Raw genomic sequence first — 9,217 nt, 5'->3', positions numbered from 1 at the left:
AAACAAAGTTCAAAAGGTTACATAAAACTTCATTTGCCTTACATAATTCCTGAAACCCTTTTGTGCTGCATCCAAGGGATCTTCAGCCGCCAACATGGCGGAAGACAGCATGATGCACACCAATATAATATTGCCAAATGTCGAAGATGCCGACAACTTGTAGCATAACACTCGAAACCTGATACAAGGCACGTCGTTAGAATAATAAAAATAAAAATAAAGGACGAAAACAACATCGATAATGATAAAAATAGAAGAAACGTTGGTATCAAAATTACACATTTAAACACAAAAGCATATCGATGTAATAAAGCATATACATGCAAAAAGGTTATTAGATAAATAAACAATAGTAGAGACGTAAAAAACATGCAAAATAAAACTTGATAAGAATATCATATCAAAAAGTGTGACACAGTGTTCTAAGATGTATCTATCTAAAATCTATTCTTCTAAATCATGCTAACCTTAAATTGAACTAAAGCCTATCTACTGAACACCTTGACCCTGTTATCTCATTGTTGAAATTTTGATTCATGGGGAGCAATGTAACAAGGGGAACAGACGTGCATAGAGGAATATCAGCCGGATAGAACATTTGGCAGAAACTGATAAAGTGTTGCAGACAACGCCAATTATTGGTTTACAATGAGACACGGGGTTTCTATCGCCCATCACCTGTTCGTTGGTGAGAATATGAAGAAACTACTAGCGTTCGGTATTGGCGGCGTCTGATTGGGCATATTCAGTTCGGACATCCGCCGTGGTCTGGCGGTTACTAGTTTCCCTTCCTCTTCTTCACCGCCGTCTTCGATAGAAACATAATTCAATAGTCTACTTAAATCCATAATTACGTGTCATGCCTAGCCGAGGACCTCGCATGTCGCTACGTGATAATATTGTGATAAAATACCGTATACATAATAATATTAATAGCTGTAAATAATATAACAGAGGCATAGTGTATAAGTTGCTGTCGATTGCACAGAAACCGAAATTAAAACAAAAATAAACAGGTGTGAAGTGATAGGTGCCGGTTAAATTAAAGCTATCAGAGTAAAATCGGAAAATTAAAATGCAGATAAGAAAGAAACATCTAAATAAATGGAAGCGAACGTCGTCGGGGGCCCTAACCTGTTGGTTTTGGAAAATATGAAGAATGAAGAAGCATCGGGTATTGGTTTCGCTGAGTTCTGGATATCGACCTCAGAGAGCCTGCGCGGCCGAGCCGAGGAAGTAGTCGGCTTTCGTTTCAAACGCGGCTCTTCTTCGAAATCTGTGTTCACTATTTTACTGTGGTTAGCTTTGCAGAGGCTTGCAACCGCATTGGGTTGTATCTCTTCGGCGTTTAACAGTTTCTTGATAGTAATTTTAAACTGATTATACAAAAACCATGTCAAGAACTAATTTATTCTCTTATATCCATCTACCAATAATTCCTTTTCAGTTTATATCAACAAATCGGCTCAGTAATTTTTTTGTACCCAGTCGGTCATAACCATCACTAATTAGACTATGACTAAAGGATATATATATATTTAATCGAAGTTAATAATACGTATTCTAAATAAGAAATTTTTTAATATTTAGATTTGGACTAAACTCATTTTCACCTTATACTTAAAGTACACATATTTCTTAATGTCCATACAACCTAGATCTATTATTCTTACCTATATGGTTTCTCTGGTGACTGTCCATCATATCCACGTCCTCTTGCTCCTGTTCCTCCTCAAGCCTCTCCTCCGTCTCCTCATCCTCTATTATTTCATCCTGTTCATCTATCTCATCTTGGTTCTCACCTTCTGAACCTTCTTCATATTCTCTTTCTGAACTGTATTTTATAAGCAATATTATGTTATTAGATTCCCATTTGGTACAAGATTGTATAAAGATTTAAAAGATTAATTAAATACATTCGGCAGGATAATTGTATTTCATACCATTCATCTCATTCTTACGACTATGATCACCATTATACATATTATAAATAATTAAAATTATGTACTAAAATCTGTCACATACTTATCACTAGTATATACATCTTCATCGTGAATATATTCATCATCAGTATCCGCCTGACCACCTTCAGCCACGACGCTACCACCTTCTTTCTCTTCTGGAGCTTGCTAAAGTGATTAATAATTTTGATAGTATTTATTTATTTTAGTATGTATTGATGAATTCGATTGAATATTTATATGAGTTTGTGATACTTACGCCTTCTTCTTTCTCTATGTTTGTTAACGATTCAGCATCTGCCAAATTGTCCACAGCGATAGCCAAGAACACATTCAGCAGAATATCTGTTTCCATTCAGGTAACTATTGATTATAAAATTTTATGTTTTAACAGTTCAAAGAGTTTTTGTAGATCCAAAAATATTGAAAAATATGAGTATTAACTTTAAAATTATTATTGAATTATATGAAAACGTTGTATCTTTATACAAGACCTATCCAAATTTAAATAAAATATATTAAAATTAGTCAGTATAGTGTCTGTGATAAATATAAATACCGCACGATTAAAGCTATGGTGTAATAATAACATCAATCCCACACCAGGAAACAGACGGTTCTTATAAATTATTTAACGATATCAACGAACACGCGTTTTCTGCATTCTGTTATAAAAATGATACACAACAATAAAATTGATCAAAAAAGGATACAGTTGCCGCAAATAAAGAGAATGATGAAGTATATACAAGCAACGATCCCGACGGTGCCCACCCCGCCGTACGCTTTGATGCCCTCGTACATCACCGCGTTCCAGTCCTCGCCCGTCAGTATCTATACCAATAGTTTTATCTCAATCATATTGAGATTGTAGTCAAATGTAATTTAATATAACGTATGTCAGTGGTTTAAAAACAATAAAAATTTATAGACATCCTCGTCTGGTCGAAAGTTGAAATGGGAATTCTGGTAGTAAATGCATAATTTAAGACGAATTTAGTAATAAGAAGAGTGACATGGGTCAAACTTTAAATTTTTCGTAGACGGTTAAGTTAGGTTAGGTACATACTTTACGCAAATTTCCCCTAGAACGCTGATGTGGCATTATTTATCCTAATCGATTTCAATAAACATATATTTTCATCTAGATTTTTTTTCAGTGCAATCGTTCCGAATGATCTTAAACCTATAAACCTTAAACTCTTTCTTTTCCACAATCTTACCTGGAAAACGGTCAACAGCGCTTGCCAAAAACAGTCGAAGTTGTGTCTGTCCTTTTCCTCAACAGGATCATAGTTGAACTTCCCTCCGAACACCTGCATCCCCAGGAGGGCGAAGATCATGATGAAGAGGAAAAGCAGCAGCAGCAGGGAGGCGATCGACTGGATCGAGTTGAGGAGGGAGGCCACCAGGTTCGAGAGCGACCGCCAGTACCTGAGTAAGTGGTGGTATGTCTTATCTCGATGATAAATTGTTTATTTGCTAATAATGGTGTACAGGATGCTGCAATTATTCTGAAAGAAAGTTACTCTCGAAAAATCAGCTTGTTAGTAATCCTACTTCATACTAATATTATAAATACGAAAGTTTGTAAGGATGTGTGTGTGTGTGTGTTTGTTGCTCTTTCACGCAAAAACTACTGAACCGATTGCAATGAAATTTGGTACGTAGACAGCTGGGCAACTGGAATAACATATAGGCAACTTTTTATCCTGATATTTCTACGGGATACGGCCTTACGCGGGTGAAACCGCGGAGCGTAGCTAGTAAATGATAAAAGTGTAGCAGGAATCTTGTACTATTAACTGTATGTGTCATTATGATAATTATGGTGTGCGAAGTGAGATACATTTGAATAGTTTTTAATTCGATCATAATTTTGAAAAATGTACAGATTTTGGTGGTAAAAACTTTTCACATCAGTATTTCGATTTGTATTCAACATGTTTCTAGGTAATTTGTTATCTTTTATTATAGAAAAATAAAAAAAATAATACACCATATGAGAGAAAACTGTCCTAAAATCAAACACAAGAAAATGCTATCTCTCTAAAACGTATAAGTTAGACTGGCAAGTTAGTGAAGGCCGGCAAGTCGTCAGCAGCTCACTTGGTAACTTTGAAGACCCGCAGCAGGCGCACGCAGCGCAGCACGGAGATGCCGAGCGGCGGCATCACCTCGCTCTTCGTCAGCACCATCTCGCTGATGGAGCCCACCACCACGAAGCAGTCGAAGCGGTTGAACAGCGACACGAAGTAGCCCTACGTGCAGATTGGGTTCATGCAATATAAAGCAGTGGTGGCTCAGTGGTGAGAACCTCGGACTTCAAAATCGATAAGTCGGGGTTCGAGACCGGGCGAGCGTGCAGGAAATAAATTGATTTTTCAATTTATCTGCACATGTGGATAACATCACCAGTGCTTAAAACGGTGTAGGAAAACATCGTGAGGAAACCGGCATGTCCAAGAATCAAAAAGTTCGACGACATGTGACATCTGCCAACCCGCACTTGGCCAGCGTGGTGGATTATGGCCTGAACCCTCATAGGAGGCCTGTGTCCCAGCAGTGGGAACATATATGGGCTGATGATGAATATGAAAATTTACCAAATTAGGAACTTATCTACAAATACTTTTTTTCACCTGTCGGACAAACCCTTTGAGTTCCCATTTTAAATTTCTTAAATCCATTCAGTTCAACATCACCCCACTTATCATAATTCTGAGAATACTCAATTATAATAAATTTTTCGCTGTATTGTCTAATACCATATCAATAAAAGAGCTATCTCTGTATGTTATATAAAACGACGGTCCCATAACTGCACTGGAATACTCCCATTGGTATTTACCTTTCATTTGCAAATTCAACGAAATTTCATATAAAATCACAGACAACTTTATTATTTTTTAGTTTATATATTTCTCACCTGCAAACCCAAGCTGTACATCTTGACCAACATCTCGAGGGTGAAGAGCGCCACGAACATCGCGTTGCCGTACTCTTGGAAATAGTCGAGCCACTCCGGCTGGCTGGAATCGTTTTTACACATCAAGGTTTATAGTTATTTGAATTTTATATTTTCTATGCTATTTCAGTAATATATTTTTTACCACTTCAAACTTTGACTGGGAGAACTGATTTGGATGTTTCTTCATTTTATTTGCAAATTGGGGCTTTACTTTTAAGGCAGGCAGGGCCTGCCTTAAAATTAGCGTTTTTATATGTTATTACTTTCATTGACAGTTGTAAGGTAAATTTTACGAAAAGAATTTAATAAAAAAAATCAATTTAATAATGTTTTGATTTATCTATGTGTGTCTAACTGTTATGGTTAGTATCTAAAACGAGCGTGTACATACTGGTAGTGTTCGCTGGCGAGCACGACGGTGTTGAGGAAGACGAGCACGATGATGAGCCAGTAGAAGGTCTGCGACTTGACCGCGCGCCGGCACGCGCGCTTCGTGCGCCGGTTCACCTGCGCCACCACCGCTCTAGGTTACTTGCTCTACCTTACTAGCTCCATGAAACTTGCTCTACGTTACAAGCTCTATGAAACTTGCTCTACGTTACAAGCTCTATGAAACTTGCTCTACGTTACAAGCTCTATGAAACTTGCTCTACGTGATAAGCTCTATGAAACTTGCTTTACGTTACTAGAGCATGTTATTTGCCCTGTATGAGGCTTTGGCGCTATATTTCACATGGATAAGACCAGGTGTTGCTTACTCTATGTTATTTTCTCTATGTGGCATGGGCTCTATAATCCACATGGATGAGCATGTGCTTGCTCTATATAGAACTCTTTATACTCATATACACTTATGCATTCATGACAATTATATTTATAAACTTATAAACTTATTTTCAATACAGTATCCCATTGACAGATAAACTTGACCATCTATTTCATCTATCTATTAATAGTAAGGAGGAAGTATAACAAAATATTTCAGGATGTTGGGATAGAAGGAAGATACAAACTGTCCTTGGTCACTGAAGGATAGCGCAAATCCCTAGTTGCGAAATGCAAGTTAAGGATAGATTGATTGGACAGTTATCGAAGATTGTAATCTATCTGTGATCTCTGGTACGATATTGGAAAGCCGAAAGCGAATAACGTAACTAAAAATTATGATGCAATTCGAGAAGTAAATAAAAAAAAACAGATACCCAAGGGTTTTGCGTGAGCGTGATGTTTGGTAGCGTATCTGACCCCTAACAATGAAACGAAATAGAAAGCAATGTATTTCTATCGATAGGATATTGAAAAGAAAGTAAGTGCAAATTGATAGATAGGATATTCAAAACGGCTGGTTATATATAAGCAAGCATACAATTTATATGTTGATAAAAGCTTTTAATAATTCTTCGCGAATGTTTTACGTTCTAATGCCTTATTATATTGTGTTATTATTAATATGTATGAAATATAACTTGAATAAATAATCATAATAATACAATTATCCTACTAATATTATAAATGCGAAAGTTTGTAAGGATGTGTGTGTGTTTGTTGCTCTTTCACGCAAAAACTACTGAACCGAAAGCAATGAAATTTGGTACGTAGATAGCTGGACAACTGGAGTAATATAAATTCTACTTTTTATCCCGATATTCCTACGAGATACGGACTTGCGCGGGTGAAACCGCGGGGCGCAGCTAATATATAAATAATTATTACAATATAATGCTCATTCGAGGTAAAACTTCACCATCTGACTCGATCACTCACTTTATCAAAATCCTTCTTCCACATCTCACCAATAGACACTTTCTGCTGCTCATTGGTTTCTATCCCCAAGTGGTCCGTCGAATCGTGATCGGTCGTCGTTTGACCTGAAATACAAAAAAAATCAATTTTAATTATTTTTCTCAAAAATCTAAACCACTTTCAAATTATCGGAACAAGACCAAATTTAAATTAATAAATAAATTTTTAAAAATAAATAAATAAATAAATGAGACCACATTTAAAGCACCAGTGATGAAATTAAAAAAGTTTAGAAATTAAAAACTTTTCAACGGATTTTAAACGCGATTTATTCATTATATTATTAACCCGACGTTTCAAAAAGTTTGTTAGTCTTTCTTTTGTATTGCAACGAGGCTAGGGAAGCGCATCTGTCGATAAGAGTAATTTTTTTAAGACCTTTAGACCCCGTAAGCGAAGCGGCAGGTAACAGCTAGTAAACAGGAACTCCTGCATCATCAGCTCCACTCACCGATCCCGTAGTCCCGCTTCTGGTCAGCAGCGTCGTGCTGGTCGGCGAGCGGCTCCAGGTACTCGGCCTGCGTGATCCAGTCGAGGTAGCCCTTCAGGTCCTCCTCCAGCTGCTGCTTCTCGCGCAACTTCTGGAAGTCACCGCGGTTCTTCGCCTTTTCTCTTTCTTTGGAGAACTCTCTGTTGGGTAAATTAAATCCAATCGAAACTGCACTAAACTATAGAGAATAACATAAATACAAAATTATCTGACATCAGAAGAGTAGAAATAGATAAATAGCTTATGAAATAACACAAAAATAATCACATACATATAATTAAAAGCTTAGGAAAAGCTTGGAATTATGATGTCTAATTATTTGTTTATCTAAGAATGCTATATTCTCTTCACATTATTAGTATTATTGAGTCTGTTAACTGTTTTTTACTTAATATCATATGAAATAGTGTTAAAACATAATTGTTCTTTGACTTAACATAATATGTATTTGACTTTGTTTATCATCAACGTTGTTGAAGATGTTGGTTAATTGTGACATAAGAGTCTCTGAGAGGCAGAGCAGTGAATTATAAGTCTAAATATAAACACTTATAATGTGGTGTCCTTCAGGGTAGCATTTTAGGTCCTATCCTATTTGTTCTAAAGATAAATGACTCGGAATGTAACTAATCATACTATTATTAATTTAACTTTAAGAATTGTACGTAAAAATCAAACGAATTACTTACCCAGATAACACACCGAGAATCAGGTTCATAACGAAAAAAGCTCCCAGAATGACCATCGAAACGAAGTACACCCACTCCCAACTGTTTCCCATCGCATCTTGTATCTTGAAGTTGAAAATAAATACTTTTAAAATAGAAAAGTAGAGTTTATTCTTATTAAAAAAAAAAGTAAAGTCCCGTGTCCCGTAGTGGGGTATGGGGCAGATGATATACATCTGTTTCACTGATCGATTTTCTTTATGAACAAGCAGGTGATCAGCCTTCTGTGTCCTGCCAGACCGAGACGTTTTTTTTTGTATGTCTCCACCGGGAATCGAACCCAGGACCCCTCGGTTCGACGCTCACGCGTTAACCACTATACCAAGGAGGCGGTATTCTTATTAACTTACTTAAATATTGATTATTGTGAAAGCGTCTTTTAAAAGAGTGGCAAATTATACAAAAATATTAAAGTATTTTCTTATGTTTGATTTTACGCGAGTATCATACATTACAAAAATATTATATTTTTGCTGTGTGTCATACAGATTGTCAGAAACATAATTCATTAAGATCTCTGAAACCTTTTTTAATGTTTAATTAATTCACTTTCAATCATTAAGTTTCCTACAAGTAATTAAACATAAGGCATGGTCATACAAAATTTTAAGATAGTTTATTATTTTGTTTTTGCATCCAGTCGAGCTGGATCACTCACATTATACATAACGTCAGTCCAGCCCTCGAGCGTGATGCACTGGAACACGGTGAGCATGGAGAGGCCGAAGTTGTCGAAGTTGGTGATCCCGAAGTTGGGGCCGATCCAGCCCTCGCGGCACTCCATGTCGGAGCCCAGGGAGGAGCAGTTGAACCCGTTGTCGGTGTCGCAAGGGTGCGGGTTGTCCATTATTTCACCTGTTATTGCAGTTTATAGTAAACTAGCTGATACTGCAAGCTCTTCCTTTCTCTTATCATTTAGGGGCATGATAAATACATTTTCTTTATTTTTCTTATTTGTTTCATTACCTTTCCTACTAGAAGTGCGCCCGCGAGGGGGGCTAGTGACTACTTCAGACACTAGTCTTTCACAACGTTAATACTACTCAGTAGTTTAATGATTGTGAAGGGAAATAAATATTTTTTTATCATTTTATTATTCTCAAACCTACCCGATATGCACACAAAATTATGTGAGAATCGATGTAATCGTTTCGGAGGAGTGAGGTAACTAACATCGTGACACGAAAATTTTATATATACTTAGTCTGGCCATAAATACTGTTACACTTAATTATAAAAAAATATTACATTTGAATTTCGAATC

General features: G+C 36.6%; 1 protein-coding gene across 1 annotated transcript in view; it reads right to left on the bottom strand.

The window, feature by feature from the left end:
- LOC119837677 (muscle calcium channel subunit alpha-1-like) overlaps positions 1 to 9,217 on the bottom strand; it is a 59,919-nt gene that overhangs the window by 15,383 nt on the left and 35,319 nt on the right. Inside the window, exons 8-22 of the mRNA XM_038363407.1 lie at positions 8,612 to 8,808; positions 7,915 to 8,018; positions 7,187 to 7,365; positions 6,697 to 6,800; positions 5,324 to 5,439; positions 4,891 to 4,993; positions 4,071 to 4,222; positions 3,185 to 3,395; positions 2,675 to 2,795; positions 2,221 to 2,306; positions 2,026 to 2,129; positions 1,674 to 1,834; positions 1,135 to 1,285; positions 679 to 834; positions 43 to 178 (exon numbers count right to left, since the gene is read on the bottom strand). Coding sequence (XP_038219335.1) covers positions 43 to 178; positions 679 to 834; positions 1,135 to 1,285; positions 1,674 to 1,834; positions 2,026 to 2,129; positions 2,221 to 2,306; positions 2,675 to 2,795; positions 3,185 to 3,395; positions 4,071 to 4,222; positions 4,891 to 4,993; positions 5,324 to 5,439; positions 6,697 to 6,800; positions 7,187 to 7,365; positions 7,915 to 8,018; positions 8,612 to 8,808 — 2,081 coding nt within the window. The remainder of the gene's footprint in view (positions 1 to 42; positions 179 to 678; positions 835 to 1,134; positions 1,286 to 1,673; positions 1,835 to 2,025; positions 2,130 to 2,220; positions 2,307 to 2,674; positions 2,796 to 3,184; positions 3,396 to 4,070; positions 4,223 to 4,890; positions 4,994 to 5,323; positions 5,440 to 6,696; positions 6,801 to 7,186; positions 7,366 to 7,914; positions 8,019 to 8,611; positions 8,809 to 9,217) is intronic.

The sequence above is a fragment of the Zerene cesonia genome, chromosome 28, assembly GCF_012273895.1.
Source record: "Zerene cesonia ecotype Mississippi chromosome 28, Zerene_cesonia_1.1, whole genome shotgun sequence".
Taxonomy (NCBI): Eukaryota; Metazoa; Arthropoda; class Insecta; order Lepidoptera; family Pieridae; genus Zerene; species Zerene cesonia.
Note: the sequence above shows the minus strand (reverse complement) of the source record. Positions and strands in the feature narration are given on the sequence as shown.